This window comes from Cucurbita moschata, unplaced genomic scaffold (genome assembly GCF_002738365.1).
Source record: "Cucurbita moschata cultivar Rifu unplaced genomic scaffold, Cmos_1.0 Cmo_Scf00023, whole genome shotgun sequence".
NCBI lineage: Eukaryota > Viridiplantae > Streptophyta > Magnoliopsida > Cucurbitales > Cucurbitaceae > Cucurbita > Cucurbita moschata.
In genome coordinates this window covers 1,650,694-1,671,404 of record NW_019268539.1, presented here as the reverse complement: position 1 = coordinate 1,671,404, position 20,711 = coordinate 1,650,694, and the positions used below count along the sequence as shown (strand labels likewise).

Below are 20,711 nucleotides of genomic sequence, written 5' to 3'. Positions count from 1 at the left end.
CATTCCAAATTTATGATTTGACAACAAAAATCATAGATTTGGTAACAAACTAGTAAATCCTAGATTATACAGATATGATCTATTTAACGTTTACACTATCAAATTTGAATATTCTTGGCAAAAACCATTTAAAAATATGGGTAGTAATTTAAAATTTTTTGAGGTTTTATGAAGTTCCCAACCATACTGAATTTAAAAAATTTATAAAAATCTAAAAAAATGACCCAAAAATAGTGTCCATGCCAGCCAAACCAGCCTAATACTTCAGAGCCATTTTTCGAACAAAATGACGATAAAATAAAATGGTAAAAAACAAGGGCCGTGGGGGGCAAGCTGCCGCGGGTTGGTGAGAGAACTGAGACGGCGCCTGGCCCTGTTCCTCCTTCCAGCTCAAAACGATTCCTTATTCTTCTTCTTCTATTCAATTTTCTCTCTGCCTCCATTCACCCATTCGATTACGCGCGAAGACTTCCACAGATTTGACACACTGTCAATTCCAGCTTGAACACCATCAATCATGGTGAAGGTACGCATGAACACCGCCGATGTCGCCGCCGAGGTGAAATGCCTCCGAAAATTGATAGGCATGCGATGCGCCAATGTCTATGATCTCTCACCCAAGGTTTGGTTCCCTCCTCTCAACGATCTTTTTAATGAGCCAATCAATCACCTGTTTCTCTACCTTGCTTATGATTCATTTCCTGTTTTTTGGATTAATTTTCTCTTGAGGATTGCACATCATACTTCTGGAAGTGCCCTGTAGAATTTGATCCTAACATATGCATGGATGAGTATGAATTGTCGTTGCTGTATGTTTCGATGTTTTGGGTGGTGGACTCTTGTTACAAACAGTTACTTTTTTTCTTTGACTGATTATGTTAGATTTTAGTTTTGTTTTCCAAAATTGAGATTGCGTAATAACACACACTCTCTCTCTCTGTCATCTCTCCCCTATCGGTTATAAAGACATACATGTTCAAGCTTATGAACAGTAGTGGAGTCACTGAATCGGGTGAGAGTGAGAAGGTGTTGCTGTTGATGGAAAGTGGAGTCAGACTACATACGACGGAATATGTTCGGTAAGACATCCTTAAGCGTTGTTGTTTATACTTGGAATGTATTGGCAAGAATTGTAAGAGGATAGTAGCCGATAATCAATTAATTTTTGCTCTTGTAGAGACAAAAGCAATACTCCTTCTGGTTTCACTCTCAAACTAAGAAGGCATATACGCACAAGAAGACTTGAGGATGTGCGGCAACTTGGATATGATCGGGTATGTTTTTTTTTTCTTTGTTCAATTCTCCCTCACATATATCTTTTTTCATTACAGGCCTCATTCTTGAAGCGCTTTCTATGTTTTTTCAGATCATCCTATTTCAGTTTGGGTTAGGTGCTAGTGCACACTATGTTATCTTGGAGCTGTATGCCCAGGGTAATATCCTTCTTACGGATTCTGAATTTATGGTCTTAACTCTTCTTCGATCTCACAGGTATGTGAAGATAATTTCCTGTCTCTTTTCTCTTTACTTAGCATGTACACATTCATACATGATGATACGACATATGCACAAGCATAAGACTTCAATTTAGGGAAGAAGAATAATATTATTGTATTTCTTCTATTCCATCTAAAACAAATACAAGGTCCTCATATAGAAGAAAGACCATCAACCAGCTTATTTGAGAAATGTGTTTTTGGTTATTGAATGTATATGTTTTGATGTCTGTCACTTATCTCTTGAATTGCACTTTGTACCTTTCCAAAGAGTTCGTTTTAATCTTCTTTAGCTTGGGGTTTGGCTTCTCCCCATCTTGTATAATTTTATCCCATTAATGAAATTATTTCTTACTTAAAAATAAAGAAGAAAAAGAAAGAAAGAAAGAAGAAAATAAAGAATTTTTTTTTGTCAATATATTGGTTTTTAGCCTTGTATTTCCACCTTTTAGTGGCCCTATATTTCATGTAAGGTGGATAACAACTTTCTCTTATGATTTGTTATCTCATTAAGCTTAGTTTATAAATTATGAAAAGAACATTTTCAGGGATGATAATAAGGGGGTAGCAATCATGTCACGACATCGATATCCAACTGAAATTTCTCGAGTGTTTGAGCGGACGACGGCTGCAAAATTGCAGGAAGCACTCACTCTGAGTGACAATGTAGTTAACCTAACTGGTAACGAAAATAATGAAACAGATCCTTCAAAGCAACAGCCGGGTAACCACAAGGTCTCGAAGCCTTCTGTCTCAAGTAAAGCCCAAGGTGATGGCAGTCGAGCCAAACAGACTACTTTGAAAGCTGTTCTTGGGGAGGCACTGGGATATGGAACTGCGCTGTCTGAGCACATTATATTAAATGCTGGTCTGATTCCAAATATGAAACTTCATAATGATAATAAACTTGATGATGGTAGTCTTCAGCTCTTAGTGCAAGCTGTTGCAAATTTTGAGGATTGGCTAGAGGATGTAATATTTGGTACTAGAGTTCCTGAAGGGTACATTTTGATGCAAAAGAAAAATGTTAAAAAAGAAGAATCTGAGGCTTCAACTGATAGCGAGGTATCGTTTTGCTTGAGCTGTTTTAGGCTGAAGAATTCTTTGTCCTGTCTCTACACTAATGGACAAATGTGCCGTACCTATATATAAGAAACTTGCTATGCTCATTCTTTCAGCATTTTCTTTCCTTCTTCTTTTTACATGCAGATCTATGACGAGTTCTGCCCAATTTTATTAAACCAATTCATGTCTAGAAAGTACACAAAGTTTGAGACATTTGATGCAGCTTTGGATGAATTCTACAGTAAAATTGAGAGTCAAAAGTCAGAACAGCAACAAAAGGCCAAGGAGAGCTCTGCAACTCAAAAACTCAATAAAATACGCATGGATCAGGTCTGTTCAATGAATTTGATTACTTATTAAGTGCATTTCAATGTATTTTTAGATTCTACAGTGTTCATCGAGTATTCAAGAAGACTATTGTAATCACAGTTGTTATTCAAGTGTGTTACAATGGATTTCAAATTTCTTCTTCGGGGGTTTTCTTTGGTTTTTATGGTTAGAGAGAAACTGAAGAATTTTTTTGGAGGAAGACAGGCCTTCAGGAATTGTTGCTTCTTGTGTAATGCTACAAGCCTTTAGAAATTATTGGTTTTATTTATATTTGTACTAATTCAAAGACCTTTTGAGAACATTTTTTTATCGCAGGGTGTTCTCCATTTTGGGCATATCATTCTATCTATTACTTTAAAAATTATTTGGCACGATTTATATTTTACGTTTAAGCTATATGCATCACATCATTCTTAGAGTTGTGTGCCATGTGTATTGATATCTCTCAATTTACTTGTGTAGGGAAATCGTGTAGAGATATTAAAACAAGAAGTTGATCATTGTGTCAAAATGGCAGAATTAATAGAATATAATTTAGAAGATGTGGATGCTGTTATATTAGCTGTCCGTGTTGCTCTTGCTAAAGGCATGAGCTGGGAGGATCTTGCACGAATGGTGAAGGAAGAAAAGAAATCTGGAAATCCAGTGGCCGGTCTTATTGACAAACTTAATCTTGAAAGGAATTGCATGACTTTGCTGCTGAGCAACAATCTTGATGAAATGGATGATGATGAAAAGACACAACCAGCTGATAAGGTGAAAATTATATTACTGTTAGGGCTAAGCCTTCCTATTTTCTATATAAACTTTGCTTGATGTGAAAAAAAAATCTTCCTCTTTGGATGGTTCTGATTCCTTGATGTATTGAAGACGGGTTATAATCGAACTACTTCATCATATTATATAATATCCCCTATTACCTTGTTTTTACTTTTTGCGTCGCTATCACCATTATTTATTTGTCTTAGATGCTTTTGATATGCATTTTGTCTATGTGCTTTTTGGTATTCTTATAAATTTTCACATTTCATAATCTTTCTTAGGTAGAGGTGGATATATCACTTTCAGCTCATGCCAATGCTCGGCGATGGTATGAACTTAAGAAAAAACAAGAGAGCAAACAGGAGAAAACTATTACTGCACATGAAAAAGCTTTTAAAGCTGCTGAAAGAAAAACTCGTCTTCAACTTTCCCAGGTAGCATTACAATAATGGTATTTTCCCCTTTCATGTAGTGCTGATAAAATACCATTTATTTTATTTGTAGTCTATAAATGGGCATGATGTGATGACGTTATCACACTTGATGCTTAAACCAGTGGACCGGCAGTCATCTCGTAGTCATAAAATTTGTCATATCTGGCATGGACCTCTGAAAATATGTGCTGTTTCTGGCAAGAACCAACTAAACTTTTTAGCAATTTGATACTAGCACACTTGATGCTAGTCTTGCTGCATCTAGTTTATTTCTGGTTGAATGCTTGAAATGGTATTACAGGTCAAAACTAGCAATATGCCATAAATGGATCTTGATTTGGTTTCTGGACTAGATCTTCTACAGTTTGGTATCTGTTGTTCTATGTTCAGATGATTACAATATGTTGTATGGGGCATAGAATGATTTTTTGTTGGGACAGGAAACAAAATTTTACTCATGGTCACTTGTTCATGTTTTTCTTATTGATTTTTTCCCCAAAAATATCTATATCTTCCTATACACACAATCAAATCTTTCAAATTTAATACTCGTAAAGTTGAATCTATGAATGCTTGAGAATAAAGAGTCCAATCCAGAGTTGATTGTAAACGTTATTGAGTTTCAACTTTAAAGAAAGTATTGATCTATTATGTTGATTTTCCTTTAAAGACGGTTTGATTATTGTATCTCTCCAAAAAAAGACAAATTTGCATCTATTATGTTGATTTTCCTTTTCTATTATTATGATATTCTCTTATACTAATTATGTGATCCTCAATCCTTTTAATTAAAAATGTGCAGGAAAAAAAAGTTGCCACGATATCTCATATGCGCAAAGTTCATTGGTTTGAGAAATTTAATTGGTTCATTAGCAGTGAGAATTATTTGGTTATCAGTGGACGTGATGCTCAGCAAAATGAGATGATAGTTAAACGTTACATGTCAAAGGGAGATTTGTGAGTAATTTTCTTGCTGCTCATAATTGTTCCACATCCTAGCTCAAACAAATAAACAGTAATGATTATGCTGTGCTTAAGGTTCTAAAGTTTTTTACATTCAGTTATCCCTAGTGAGATGTAGTAGCTCAATGTTTAGGTTTTACACATAATATTGGCTTTCATAATTCTGGTAATACTGTGATTCTAATTTGAAAACATTGGCTTCTGCCTGTGATGGTGTTCCGTTATCTCATAGGTATGTCCATGCTGATTTGCACGGAGCTTCTAGCACTGTGATTAGGAATCACAAGCCTGAACAACCAGTGCCTCCACTCACGTTGAACCAAGCAGGATGTTTTACGGTAAGGTATCACTAGTGAGACTAACTTGGATTCAGTTAAATGGTGAATCATCTCATTGGTTGAATTAAGATTCTCTCTCTCTTTTCCCCCCTTTTGTCATAGGTTTGTCATAGCCAGGCATGGGACTCAAAGATAGTCACTAGTGCCTGGTGGGTTTATCCTCACCAGGTTAGCAAAACTGCTCCTACAGGGGAATATCTTACAGTTGGGAGTTTTATGATTCGTGGAAAGAAGAATTTTCTTCCTCCACATGCTCTTGTCATGGGTTTTGGATTGTTATTTCGCTTGGATGAGAGCTCTTTAGGTTCACATTTAAATGAAAGGAGGGTAAGAGGTGAGGAGGATGGAGTGAATGATGTTGAAGAAAATGAACCTCTTAATGAAGAATCTGATACTGAATATGAGAAGAGGGAATCAGAAGAAGTATCCAATACATCTGCCAATTCAGATAGACTAGTTATACCTAACTTACCTGGACCTGCGGGCACTGAATCACTTGACATTCCCGTTGAAGATAGAATGGCTTTGAATGGTGTCAATAAGGATAACCAACCTGATGTTACAGATAGTGTTTCCCTTGTCACACCACAACTTGAAGATCTCATGGATAAAGCTCTTGAGCTTGGATCTGGCACTGCATCTAGCAAAAATTATATATTAGAGACTTCTAAGGTTGATTTGGTCGATGGACCACATCCAGATGATAACAATGCTGCAGTGAGAGAGAAACCCTACATCTCAAAAGCTGAAAGAAGAAAACTTAAGAAAGGTCAGAATAGCAGTTCTACAGACAGCAACATCAAGCAGGAAAGTGAGCAATCAAGAGATATTGATGTTTCTTTGAATCATCCTCCAAACAAGGTTAATAATCCAAAGTCTGGTTCTGTAAAAATCAGCCGTGGTCAGAAGGGTAAACTGAAGAAAATGAAAGAAAAATATGCTGATCAAGATGAAGAAGAAAGAAGTATCCGCATGGCTTTATTGGCAGTAAGCATTCATTTTTTAATCTCAAATGGTTGAATATTTCAATTGAGATTGAGTTTCATTCGTTTTTTTTTCCTTTTTTAGTTCCACTTGATGAAAAATTCCATTTACATTTCTCTTTGCCTCATAGCAATGTGTTTTCCTCATTGAAATATCCCACAACTGTGATAGCCAATATCCATTTTGCGTGTTTCTCTGCTCTGCAAGAGCATGACTATGTCTTATTTTGTATGTTTCTCTGCTCTGCATGATCATGACTATGTCGTATTTTTCTTATACCATTACATCGAAATATGTCCAAATGAGTGTAATATCTGTGTTCAATATTTATCTTCTTCTCAGCTTTGCACTCTGATGCTCATTTAATTCTCTTCGAACTCTGCAGTGTGAATTCATCAGCTGTGAATGATATTTTTGATAACCTAGCTTTCCAACTTTCTAAAGTGTGTGCATTTTTTTTATATGAATTGTGAATTGTATGCATAGAACCCTTCGTCTCGTACATGCTTCAATAGGAATTGAATTTATATTTGTACGCTAAGGAAAGATTACAAAACGGGGAAGAAATTTGAGTGGTTCCTGCTCCCCCTATTCCAAATTAATTTTCTTTCATCAATACGGTTATGAGCTTACCAACTGTGGATGATGTTTTTGATCACTTAGCTCTCTAACTTTCTGATATGCATGCATGGAACCCTTGATCTAGTAGATATTCTTATAGGAACCATATTTATTTATGTACCGAGAGAAGGAAAAGATTATGAAGTAGAGAAACAGTTGTCCTTCCAACTCTCCCAATTCTGAACTGTTCGGAACCTTGATCTAAAACTTTTTACGTCTAATCCCGATCTCTATCCACAAATAAATTATGGCTATTATGACCCTAACCACTGTCCTTTCACACTTTGAAAATGGAAATGCATCTCCTGAGAGAGGATGCATGAAAATGGTGGAAGTGTATTTTAAACTTTTGAATGTTGATCTATCACTCCATTATTGATAATATTTTTGGTTTACAGTCCTCAGGTAAGCTACCGAAAAATGAAGGGCCACAAAATGTGAAGGAAACAGCTTCTGAAGTGAAGAAACGTGATGGAGGTAAATATTCTTGGTTTTCACTGTTTTAAAAGGGTGACCATTTAGTTTACAATTACCAAGTATCAATGTTAGAGGCTATTGTTAGGGGAAAAAAAAAAAAAAAAAAACTAACGTTGGAGGCTGTTAGAATATGTTTAGTGGATTCTGAATCTCCAATTTTTATCTAGTATTTCAAATGGGCGATTGAAATTAACAAATGGATTGGCCTTGCCAAAAGGAATAGCTGAAAATTGCTCCTGAGGCCATGTGTTCAAATTTCAGTGGCATTTTCTTAGATATTTAATGTCTTGTTGAACTTGCCGCCAAACGTTATAAAAGTAATAGTTTTCTTATGAATTGGTCAAATGAAAGTGAAGCATATTATCTGGACACTCCCTAAGAAATAAGAACTTCTCATTGATATTTGAGAAGTTACAAGCTGAAGTCTTTTTGTAGAAAACATAACAAAGCGTGCAAAGCTGAAACTATTTACACCCCTAAAATTACAAGATATACTTTGTAAAAAAAAAAAACATTATGAACAAAGCCCCTAAAAGTTGTGGGAGAGCAGGATATTTGAAAAGTTACTAGCAAAGATCTTCTATAAAAAGTTCGACCGGTACTGCAGGTGTTGGATGTGGGAAAAAACTACGCAAAGGGTAAATCTTGTTTCATTTGTATGTGACATAAGAATTTTCTGCTTTTATGCTACTGAAAACTCGAGCTGGGGAATTTCTTTGATCTCCTCTATTGTTTTCCCAGCGACCGTGTCTTGACGGTGGGTATTTGAAAACCTTTTCCTTTTCTTTTCAAGAGGTCTGGACCATTGATGATCCTTGAAAGACGCTTTCCATGGGTTTCACAATGTGGTTATTTCCAAAAGGAGACTTGTGTTAATCAAATGCCAAATACCCAAAAGTTCAGGAGAAGCTGAAGTGATAGAAAACTGTCCCTATCTAAACTAGGCCGCTTAACTCTTGTTCAAGCTGTTCTTTCAAGCATTCCAACTGCAGTTGGTGGAAAGATTTCCTTAATGAATATATTGAATTCTAGCCTGGATGGATTATGTGGACTCCAAGTAGCTCGATTTTGATACCTCATGCAGTCTTTCTTTGACCATTTGATTAGATCGCCTCGTATTCTTGTTCGTTTATATGATATGCAGATTTACATCTTTATGATCGTTATAGTTTTCTAGTTTCCCCCCAATAAATAACTTAGATAATGGCCTATGTTGATAATGCATGATCTTATGGGGTCATATATTTTGACGTCTGAGTTGTCTTTACTATGACAGGCGCCGAAGAGGCTCCAAAAATATGCTACAAATGTAAGAAGCCAGGTCACTTGTCTCGAGATTGTCCCGAACATCCTGATAATCTTTCACACAGTCACTCGAATGGTGCAACGAAAGACGATCGCCAAGTGGCATTGGACGATGATGCTGAACTGGACAAAATAACTATGGAAGAGGATGATATTCATGAAATAGGTGAAGATGAGCGAGAAAAACTGAATGACGTGGATTACTTGACCGGACATCCTTTGCCTACCGACATTATCTTGTATGCTGTGCCGGTGTGTGGGCCGTACAATGCAGTGCAATCTTACAAATACCATGTTAAGATTGTTCCAGGCCCTCTAAAGAAAGGGAAAGGTAAACTAACTTAAGCACTTTTTAACCCGGTCGGTGTCTAATAGAATCTTAAACTTTCAATTTCGTTTAATAGTTTCTTGACGTATTCAAAATTTTTAAAAAGTATATGATTTATTAGATAAGTTAGATCTTAGCCTTTCAATTTAGTGTCCGGTAGATCCGTGAATTTTAAGAGATGTTGTATAGGTCAGAGACTTATTCGACACAAAATAAAATTTAGGGATCTTTTGGACACAAATCGAAAGGCTAAGAACTTGTTAGATACTTTTTAAAGTTCAAGAACTCAATGGACACAACATTGAAAGTAAAGGACTTACACTTCCTAAGGTTTAGGGACCAAATAGACACAAACCTGAAAGTCTAGGACTAAACATGTAACTCAATCAAATCAAACCTTTATTAGCCCAAGGGCGTTTGATGTTCTAGTGATTCCATTCCATAACGTACCTCTTTGTCCACTTGTTTTTAGCTGCAAAAACTGCCATGAACCTGTTCGCGCACATGCCCGAAGCAACAAATAGAGAGAAAGAACTGATTAAAGCATGCACAGACCCAGAGCTGGTGAGCGCGATCATCGGGAATGCTCGGGTTACAGCGGCGGGTCTCACTCAGTTAAAGCAGAAGCAAAAAAAGGGAAAGAAAAGCAGCAAACAAGGAGCTGCTGCTAGCTAGCTCCATCTTGAGGTGTGCATTTTGGTGAAACCTTAGCTATAGCAGCCTCTATTAACATCCCACCCATCTTACAAAGGAACCTTGTACTTCAATTCTAGTTTCATCACATAATTTTGCATGTGGATCTCTTATATTATTACTTTAAACAAAAAACCTGCAATGTCTGTATATTAATATGTAGCCTTACAGATCACATATTACAAATGCCTAGTTTTCTTTTCTCTGATGTTTATGTTCTTTTTTTAATGATTTTTTAAGCGCTTAAAAATAATTTAGTTTCTAAAATAATTAGAAAAACACTAATAATAATAAAAAAGTGGAACGGGTTTGGAACGGAAATGAAGTGTAATTTAATGTACTCTAATTATTTTGATGGTATGTGTAACGACCCAGATTCACCGCTAGTAGATATTGTCTTCTTTGGGCTTTCCCTTTCGGGCTTCCCCTCAAGGCTTTAAAACGCGTCTGCTAGGGGAAGGTTTTCACATCTTTACAAATGGTATCAATGTGTTAGCCTTCTCGCTGTTTCGGGTAGACATGAGGTGGAAATCGTGTGGAAATCGTTTAAAGCCTGAGAAGCCCAAAAGGAAAAACCCAAAGAGGACAATATCATACCATTGTGGAAATCTTCTCCTCCTAGCAGAGAAGTCCGAAAGGGAAAGCCCAAGATGACAATATCATACAATTGTGGCTTCAAATAAGCTGAACCCCATGGTCTAGTTGATATGGTTAGTGTTGGGTTAGGTCAAGGTGAAAATTAAATCGAACCCCACAGTCTAGTCGATATGGTTAGTGTTGGGTTAGGTCTAGGGGTGGGTGGTTTAAGCTTCGATTACACTTAATCAAACACAATTTTTTATATGATTTTGATTTTTAATAATATACATTATGGGTCGGCTCGATATTTTGGTATGGTTTTTGCCAAACTCGAACCGGGCTGAACTTATAAAAAACCGACCGGGTTCGAACAGGAACCAAGAATGGTTTCAATCAATTGAATAAAGAATTGAGAGCTCACATTTTTTGATATATAAAAGGCGGAATACAAATTTCTCGCCGGAGCAGAAGATCAGGCGAGGGGATATGAGCTCATTGGCGCATCAACTTTGTGGATTGAGGAGTTCCCCTCTTTCTTCAACGCCGATTTCAACTCGGAAGCGTTTTTCTCCGGTAGTTTCTGCTGCAGCTTCCCCTACTCCCATTTCCAATGCGCAGACCAAAGAGCGCCTTAAGCTCAAGCAACTCTTCAAGGAAGCTTATGAACGTTGCTGTATTACCCCCATGGATGGCGTCTCCTTCACGCTTGAGGACTTCCATGCTGCTCTTGCGAATTACGACTTCGTTTCGGAACTCGGAACCAAGGTTAATCTGCTATTCCAGTTTCTTTCTTCTTCGTTTAGGTGTTTGTTGTTTTCAATCGAGGATAATTTTCTGTTCGATTTCCCGAACTGCGCGCTGCCAATTCTCATGCATTTTTATCTAAAACTTCGTAGCGGAAATCATCGCTTTTACAAAATCACTTTTATCGTTATTTATGTAAAGGCGACTAGGAAATAATGGAATTATACGCCTTTGTTCGTTTTAGGGTACTGCTTGTCATGTACGAGGTTATGATTATTGAGCATTCCGTTGTTGAATTTTGAGCATAGATCGAGAAAAGTATAATTACGTGACTGGATTTGCGAAGAATTGTATTTCTGGAAGATTTTCTTTCGTTCGGTGGTTGTAATATCTCTATACACCAAATGTCATCAATCATTCCCAATTTCAAGAAACGTTCATCCTTAAGCGTACTAAGTTCGGGAGTTTTCAATAGTTCCACAGAGCAAAAGTTGATTACAGAAAGAATTGGGCTAAACATTTCGAAAATTTGTGTTTTACAGCTGCAACTATGCAACTATTTAACTACCTATCAGTTTATAGCCACCACAAATAAACCAGCTTTGATAGGTAAACGTTAACCGACTAACTTTTTGGCTCCATTATCAGATAACTAACATAAATCTGTGTGTCATTAATTTCCTTGATGTTTGCTCATGCAGCTCATGAGCTAACGGATAACAGTTAGCTTCTCAATAAGTTCAAGTTATTGACTTTTACCAGTGTCTTGTATTCTCAGGTGAAAGGTACTGTATTCTCTACCGATGCTAATGGGGCACTAGTTGATACTTCTGCAAAGGGAACTGCATACTTGCCCACCCAAGAAGCATGCATTTTTAATATAAGACATGTAGAAGAAGCAGGCATATATCCTGGTTTAGAAGAGGAGTTTGTAATTATTGGTGAACAGGAACAGGAAGATGACGGCAGCCTAATTCTGAGCTTGAGAAGTGTCCAGTATGGCCTTGCTTGGGAGCGATGCAGACAACTTCAAGCTGAGGATTTTGTTATCAAGGGTAAGGTGGGTTCTGCAAGATATATCTTGCTTTTGTAATTTCATTTTTTCCTTATATTGTTGGTTCAGATCTTTCAATCTTGTTATGCCAGTAATATTCATGAGACCATTGCCACGGCTTTTCTTGAACCGGATTTATGTCATACAATTGTGTTGATGAATTTTGAAGTAGTATTCATGTGACAATTGCCATTCATCTCTTTGAAGCTTCTTAAGTTCATAACCTAGTTGCAGGGCGGAGGCAACTAATGTTTTATCATCTTTGTCAACCACTACAAACATGTTTTATGTAATATTAATCATCCTTGTCATTCACGGAATAATTTAAGATTTTGAACTTGTTTTCACCATTTTCTACTTCCTCTATATCTTCTTTTTTCTCAGAAAAAGATCTTTAAATGCAGGTTGTTGATGGAAACAAAGGGGGAGTAGTTGTTCTTGTGGAAGGCCTTAAAGGATTTGTTCCTTTCTCTCAAATATCAGCAGTATGTTCACTAAACTGACATTCTTTCTGCTGACTTCTAATTCTCTAGCTGACTTTATTTTTAAACTTTTATTATTTTTACATTGCTGTCATACTGAAAGCCCATACACGTTTATGTGATTATATGATTAGATGCTCATGTTTCAGACCATTAAAGACCATGATTTGATTTTTCCTCACAGCTCACGAATTTATCTTGTATTATTATTTCTGTATTCTTTCATTCAATGCTCGTTACTTTTGCTCATTATATTCTTCGTCAGTTTAAGCTCATAAATTTTTGGTTCTTACTCAATTGCATACTGTGCTATGCATCTCTTTTTTCTTGTCGATTTATCAGAAATCAACTGCAGAGGAGCTGCTTAATAAAGAGCTACTTCTGAAGTTTGTGGAGGTTGATGAAAAACTATATCGGCTAATCCTAAGTAATTCCAAGGCAATTGTCAGTAGCCAGTCAGAGCTAAGAATTGGGTCAGTAGTTACTGGAATTGTGCAGATTCTGAAACCATATGGAGCCTTCGTTGACATCGGTGGAGTTAATGGGCTTCTTCATGTTAGTCAAATCAGTCAAAATCACATACCAGATATTGCAGCCGTTCTTCAACCAGGAGATATGCTAAAGGTATTTCATTGTCAATGAGAGCTTGATGGAGGTCTTCATCAGTGTACAGCCTTAAACACATTGAAATTATTTTTTATGGTTGTAGGTCATGATTTTGAGCTATGACCGCGATCGAGGCCGTATTAGTCTTTCTACCAAGAAACTGGAACCTTCTCCTGGAGACATGCTTCACAATCCAAAGCTTGTTTTTGAGAAGGTATTTCTTTTGCACTTTACTCTTCTTACTATTATGATGTGCATTGCTTTTATTTTCAGAGTGTATTCCTTTTGTACTTCCCAATTCCAGTCGTCTTTTTCCCTCTCCTTACAGGTTAACCCCTAGCATGACTACAACCTTTATAGCTTGTATTTTCTTGAATCTCTTTTTCCCAAACTTACTGAAATAGAGTAGAAGTTTCTTATCTTTTGTATACAATTTTAGGCGGACGAGATGGCTCAGACATTCAGGCAAAGAATAGCACAAGCAGAAGCAATGGCTCGTGCAGAGCTTCTCGAATTTCAGCCTGAGGTACTTCTTTCCCTGCCTTGGATTTTTCAACTCAATTCATGAATGGGAATTGAAAACTTTAGAACGTAATTAACTCCTCAATGCCAGAGTAGATAATGGATTGACTCAGCTTCGATGGGGTATTGAGTAGACATACCCCTGAGTTGCCTGCAGAGGTTGTAGATATCACTTTTGTTTGTTTCCCCCAAAGAATAACAACGAGGAGTTATTATTCCTTGCTTCTCTCAAGTTAATAATTCCACAGTTAATTTAAAAATTTTGGACTTAATCTTATAAAACGTGCTGCCCTTCCAAAGTTATAGGGTACATAGTCGACACTTTCTGGGCTTTGACCTTGCCTGACTCACTACTATATTTTTCCAACGCCCAAATACCATGAAAAAAAAAATCCACAAATGAACTAACTAGGTTCGGATGGTCAATCTTATCATCAAGTATCATTTTCCTGATTCACAATCCAATTCAATTCTTCAGTGCTCACTCTCTGGTCCTAGAAGCTTTATTACAAATTAGACCAGCAGATGAATGAAAAATCTTTCTTTTCTCATCTCTGATGTGCTAATTCAACTGGCGAGATTTGTTGTAGGACACATTTCTAGTACTCCTTTAGTACCATACTGCCATTTATCTTTAGCAACATCATTATTTAATGATATGCTATATTGTTTCTTAGGTCCATGTTATTTTTGAATGCTGATGATGCGATTAGGATGATTGATGTTCGATCTACCTCAGTTTTGCATCAGTTTACCCACTTGCTGAAACCTCCCTCCGTAGTCAATTTTAACAGTTATGAATAATGAAACATGATAAAGAGTAAACCTTGTAGTCACGTATTACTAGACTTCCTCTATCCCACTCTCCTCCCTATCTCTCTCGACCCATCCACCAGAGTATGTTGGGCTGGAATGCTTCTATTCCTATCCCATCCTTGATTTACTCTTGTAGTCTTACAAAATTTTCCTCTATTAACAGTGTAAAACAATGTTTACATGGATAATTTCGTTTCGATATTAATCCTCCTTTAGTTGCATGATCCTTTCAACTAGTTAGTGTATAGAAAGCTAGCTCAATTTGAGCATTTCTTTCAACTACAGCCAAGGACACCTTTAAATTTCAATAAGAACTTTTTTAGTTGTTACTTGATTTCCATTTCCATTTATGATCATCATTACTCTTGTCATATACAGTTTGAAACTGGATCTGGATCATCTTCTATTGTTTTCAGTTTAGTCATAATTTCTTGTTTCTTTGAGGCTTTTTTGCACTTCTGATCTTGAATTAGTAATTGCCTGTAACTTTTGTTGGCAGAATTCATAGATGAAAGAGTGATTCTGGCGATTTATGATGGCCATCCTTCACAATGAGCCTCTCAATTACAAGGTATTGGCACTTTGAACTGGAATAATTGATTGTATTTATTATATTATGCTAGATACTTTATTTTTAATTTTCTTCGGGTCTCGTTTGATAATCATTTGGTTTTTAGAAATCAACCTGATAGATGCTACTTCACGTGTAAAATTGTTGGTTTTTAGATGCTATTTTTGCAACGTTTTCGAACTCCAAATCTAGTTTTGAAAATAAAATACTGTACTGTTTTTTGGAATTTGACCAAGAATTCAAATGAAAATCGTTTGAAAAGAAATTATAAGAAAATAAACAAAATTTTCAAAACCTAATGTGTATGTATTATTGATTCAATTACCTTTATCAACATTAATGAATTGACCTAGTGGTCGATAAAGGCTCAAGTTGATTAAAGTATCAACCAATACGAAGTCGTAAGTTCGGAATATTCTTACTTTTATACATTTCACGAAATTGCCTATCCTATCTCGATCTTAATACCCAGTTGTTATAATGAAAGAATAAACCGAAAATGATATAACCTTTTTTTTTTCTCTTTTCATTACTCCTAAAACATGCTTATAAATTGTACGATAATTCGATTTATCCGACTAAACTTTGTGATGCCTTATTTTCTAGTTTAATTTACCATTTTTTATTCCGTGTAATTTTTTGAGATCGAAGATAATAAATCTCTCGAACATGTTCATAAATTATACGACAATCCAAGCTATCCACCTACGTTTAGATTATTCGAAGCTGGCGTTATTGTAATCATGTTTGTTTTGAAATTGTTTACCAAATTTTACTAGTATTTGATGTTGTTTACTTTAGTTGAAAATAACAAGTTTGAGGGAATGGAATACACTTAGCTGTGGAAGAAGACAATGTATTTATACGTCGTATTCTCCAAATAAAACACACATATTTGGATGCCCTCATGCCTACAGGGACACTTTCCACAAAGCTAAGGTGATTGAATCGTGTGGTCATCTTCTTCTCCAAACGATTCTCATCTTCATTATCGCTCGTAATATTACCTTTGATCTTTCATGAACGTTTCAAAATTTTTGTTACTATTTAGAACGGTTCTTCATAAGTCGACATCTGACTTTGTTTTAGCTTGTTCGATTTTTACTCGGTTGCTATTTCTGTTTATGTATACCTGATTGATTAACTAGGGCAGTTTGGTTGGTGTAGAAACTATATTTTGAAGTGTTCATATGACCCGATAGCTCGATCAATCTGAATTACTCAATCCAAACCATAAAGGTTGGGTTGTGTTAAAATTTGATAACTTTTTTTTTTTGTTGGGTCAACCCAAAAACAGGGTTACAACTTAACCCAACCCAACCCAACCTAACCTTACTTTCCAAAAGTCTAGAATATTTAACGTTTGTAACCAATATTAGTGATGAATTGTGACTTGTAAATGTTCGATAGGTTGACTTGGGTTATGAACTCTATTTCGACTGTTCGGGTCACCAACTTAACGAACCAAAAATTTCAAGTTGCTAAAAGAAAAACGTCTTACTCAACTCAACCCGTATACACTCCTACTGCGAATCATCCTTTTTTCCAAAGATTCGATAATCATACATCGAATCTACTTGATATGATGGGAGTTGCACGTGTCAGGGTCCCTATTTCCATGTAAAAAATAATATTACAAAATTGGGATAAATTTCATTATCATTGCATAAAATATTGCATATACAAGAATCGAATCATATGGGTTTCCTTTTTACTTTGTGTAGCGGCTAAGTCTAAGTTTGGATCCTCACTTCAGACAAACGCCCATTTGATCATTTCCTTTATGGAATCCAATTCTTACAAAACCATCAACTTCTCATTTTCCTTCTCAAAAACGACATTTATAACGAAACACCGAGCGTTCTAAAATAGGTTTCAATTATGCCTATACACTCGAAAAATGAGAAGCTATTTAGCCCGCTCGATTAAATAATAAATTTTAGTCTTAACGATAAGGGTATACATGTAATTTTAACTATCGCTGAAATATTTTAGCCCGGTTTATCGAAAATTATGCTCGTTTCCTCATAATTTTTGTGAGTTTTTCCACCGCTAAAAAAAATTAAAAAAAATTAAATTATAAGACAAATTTAAAAAATAAAATATATTTTTTTTAGTTTTCACAATTTTTGGTTGAGTTTTTGAATAAAATAATAAAGTTGTAGATAGAAATATTATGTATAAGTAGAGATATCCATTTAACCTAAGACGAGAGAATTCTCGGAGATTTCTCTCAATTAGCTAAACGGGACACGAGACGGAAATTACAATCCTTGTCCCTAACCCCAACCTCGCTCCAACCCTAGTCCCACTCCATCCCCCTTCAAATTTATTTTTTGAAAAATTATGTTAATCATTATATTATATTTTTTCCTATAAATTATTATTTGATTTATTAATATACTTTACTTTTTTTTAATAGAAATTATTTGGTAAAATGGAAGTTATCTTTTCAAAATTATTTAAAATGAATATTTAATATATATATATATAAAGTAGAATATCCATGGGGAACTCAATCCCTGTAGCTTTCTCGCCGTAAATTCCGATCCTAACCCTCCCAAAAATAAAGGTAAAATTTCGTGTTGATAAGAAATAAAATAGGTCAATCCCTGTAGCTTTCTCGCCGTAAATTCCGATCCTAACCCTCCCAAAAATAAAGGTAAAATTTCGTGTTGATAAGAAATAAAATAGGTCAATCCCTGTAGCTTTCTCGCCGTAAATTCCGATCCTAACCCTCCCAAAAATAAAGGTAAAATTTCGTGTTGATAAGAAATAAAATAGGTCAATCCCTGTAGCTTTCTCGCCGTAAATTCCGATCCTAACCCTCCCAAAAATAAAGGTAAAATTTCGTGTTGATAAGAAATAAAATAGGAGGCAGAAACATACGTATACTTAATTTCATCTCTGTCCCATCCCGTGGACATTTCTACGAACAAACTTGCTTAATTTTTCAATTTTAAAATTCATCTAAGATCATTAACTTTAAACGTGCATATATATAAATATATATATATACACACACATATACATATACATATACATATACATATACATACATACACACACATATATATAAATAAATAAATAGTTAGTGTTGTTCGTATGGAATTATAATATATTAAAATCAAATGTGAACAGATTCTTAAATTCATCTACCTCAAATTTGTCCATTTTTTATCTTAGAAAAAAATAAAAGTGTTCACATTGGGAATCTTATTATTATTATTATTATTATTATTATTATTATTATTAATTAAAAAAAAAAAAAAAAAAAAAAAGAGAATTCTAACTCCATGGAGCCCTCCAAAGCTTAAGGATAGGATTCCAACTCATATTCATCCCTCCAACTCTCTTTTATCTTCTATTGTTTCACAAACTAACCTCTATAAATACCTCCCTCCCTCCCCATCCTCCTCAACTCAACCTTCAACGACCAACCAACGCCTCGAAAGCTTCCCTCTAACTCCTCCGTCCCTCCCTCGACATGTCTCCCGTAGCTGCCCCTGATAGCCCCATCGAGTCGACCGATGCCCCGAAGAGGGCATACGTCACGTTCCTAGCTGGTAATGGTGACTATTGGAAAGGTGTGGTAGGTTTGGCAAAGGGCCTTAGAAAGGCCAAAGCCATCTACCCTCTCATTGTAGCTGTCCTCCCTGATGTTCCCGAAGACCATCGTCAAATCCTCGAGAATCAAGGTTGCATCGTCCGTGAGATCGAGCCTGTTTACCCTCCGGAAAACCAAACCCAGTTCGCTATGGCTTATTACGTTATCAACTACTCTAAGCTCAGGATCTGGGAGGTACTAATACTATGCACGTTCGTTTGTTTTTTTAAAGCTTACTGTAATCTATCAGGTTAAACTTTTGAGACGATCGGTATCGATCGATTTGATTGTAGTTCGTGGAGTACGAGAAGCTCATATATTTGGACGGGGACATCCAAGTGTTCGAAAACATCGACCATCTGTTCGACATGCCGAATGGATACTTCTACGCCGTGATGGATTGCTTTTGTGAGAAGACATGGAGCAACTCTCCACAATACAAGATAGGGTATTGCCAGCAATGCCCTGATAGAGTGAAATGGCCTGTGGAGGAAATGGGAAACCCTCCACCTCTTTACTTCAACGCTGGGTTCTTTGTGTATGAGCCTGATCTCTTCACCTACAAGGATCTTCTTGAGACTTGTAAGGCCACAACTCCGACTTTGTTCGCCGAGCAGGTAATCGTTTCGTGTAATACTTAGCTTTTCGTCATTTTTTTCCAACCCAATCCAACCACACGATGCACGAGACTAGACTCGAGCACAAAAAGTCGATACAGTTTAGTTAGTACACAAGTAGATTGGAAAATCTCGAAAACACGAGTGCACCTGAGTGAATTAGGGTTCCAGCTGGTTGTCAAGTATTACTCTTAAATTTATCCACGTTAGGTATTTTGTGTTTGATAAATCCTTGAACTAGATATATTTCCAAGAAAACCCTAATTTTTTTTTTTTTTTTTAAATTCTGGGTCGAGAAAGTACGTAAAGTTAAACAACATAGAATGAGTCAAAACCGTGAAAAATACCTAATTCAGGGATTCATTGAATACAAAACTAAAACTTCAATATAACCCTAATTCAACTCTGGTTTGTTTCTCGTACAGGACTTCTTGAACATGTACTTCAACGACATATACAAGCCCATTCCACCAATTTACAATCTCGTCCTAGCCATGTTATGGCGTCATCCCGAGAACGTGGAGGTTGACAAAGTCAAAGTCGTCCACTATTGTGCTGCAGTACGTATTTCTAATAGACCAGTACTTTCACTTCACTACACTGAATAAAATCTTAAACTCACCCCCGAAAAACGTACGTGTAGGGATCGAAACCGTGGAGGTACACGGGAGAAGAAGAGAACATGGATAGAGAAGACATAAAAATGTTGGTGAAGAAATGGTGGGAGGTGTATGAAGATGAGTCTTTGGACTACCAAAATGTCATCAAATCTGAGACCAAACAGGACACTAAGCTCACACCTTTGATGTCTGTCCTGTCTGAAGCTGAAGTAGTGAGCCATATCACAGCCCCTTCAGCTGCTTAAATTAATAATCCCTAAATTATGTATAATTAAATTATTAATTATAAGCTCTAAGCGTGTGTGTGCTTAATTAAGCTTTTATGTATGGTACCTCTGGTGGGGCCTACCACGTTGACTTTTCAAATTTTATGAATAAGGCTGTTTTTAGCTGCCTTTCCTTTTTTTGCTTTATTTTTCTTCTCTTAATTAATTATATATTTTTAATGGTCGAATAAAATATTAATTATCATCGTAAATATAATTTATAAATATATGGTCCGAAGAACGTATGTCAACCCACATCGTAATCATCTTGACCAATGTGAAAACCAATTCTTAATTATTATTATTATTAGATTAAAATATCAACTTATTCTATGTATTGTTTAAAAATTTTGATTAATCCAGCTCGATTAGGGTTCGAGTTAGGTTATAACTTATTCGAGCTCGTTTGAGTATGAAAATTTTGTTTACTT

At 36.0% G+C, this 20,711-nt stretch overlaps 3 protein-coding genes across 4 annotated transcripts; all 3 read left to right on the top strand.

Annotated features, from left to right (window-relative positions):
* Positions 1-293: 293 nt before the first annotated feature.
* Positions 294-10,014, top strand: LOC111459967 (nuclear export mediator factor Nemf). The gene is made up of 14 exons (XM_023103039.1): positions 294-622; positions 967-1,079; positions 1,178-1,274; positions 1,367-1,491; positions 2,045-2,561; positions 2,706-2,891; positions 3,354-3,647; positions 3,935-4,087; positions 4,890-5,044; positions 5,283-5,388; positions 5,491-6,375; positions 7,392-7,470; positions 8,747-9,106; positions 9,576-10,014. The coding sequence occupies exons 1-14, from the start codon at positions 518-520 to the stop codon at positions 9,776-9,778; spliced, it is 3,378 nt and encodes a 1,125-aa protein (XP_022958807.1). The 5' UTR covers positions 294-517; the 3' UTR covers positions 9,779-10,014.
* Positions 10,015-10,797: 783 nt separating this feature from the next.
* On the top strand, positions 10,798-15,329 carry LOC111459974 (30S ribosomal protein S1, chloroplastic-like). Of its 2 annotated transcripts, none has more exons than XM_023103050.1 (7): positions 10,798-11,140; positions 11,898-12,179; positions 12,578-12,658; positions 12,998-13,279; positions 13,365-13,475; positions 13,701-13,787; positions 15,086-15,329. In XM_023103050.1, exons 1-7 carry the CDS (start codon positions 10,862-10,864, stop codon positions 15,152-15,154), a joined length of 1,191 nt encoding a protein of 396 aa, XP_022958818.1. In that variant the 5' UTR covers positions 10,798-10,861; the 3' UTR covers positions 15,155-15,329. The 2 variants fall into 2 exon arrangements, with proteins under 2 accessions (XP_022958818.1, XP_022958819.1); XM_023103051.1 differs by having other exon boundaries at positions 15,099-15,324.
* Positions 15,330-18,571: 3,242 nt separating this feature from the next.
* On the top strand, positions 18,572-20,417 carry LOC111459935 (galactinol synthase 2-like). The gene is made up of 4 exons (XM_023102985.1): positions 18,572-18,972; positions 19,071-19,394; positions 19,820-19,954; positions 20,038-20,417. Exons 1-4 carry the CDS (start codon positions 18,658-18,660, stop codon positions 20,257-20,259), a joined length of 996 nt encoding a protein of 331 aa, XP_022958753.1. The 5' UTR covers positions 18,572-18,657; the 3' UTR covers positions 20,260-20,417.
* The last annotated feature ends 294 nt before the right edge of the window (positions 20,418-20,711 follow it).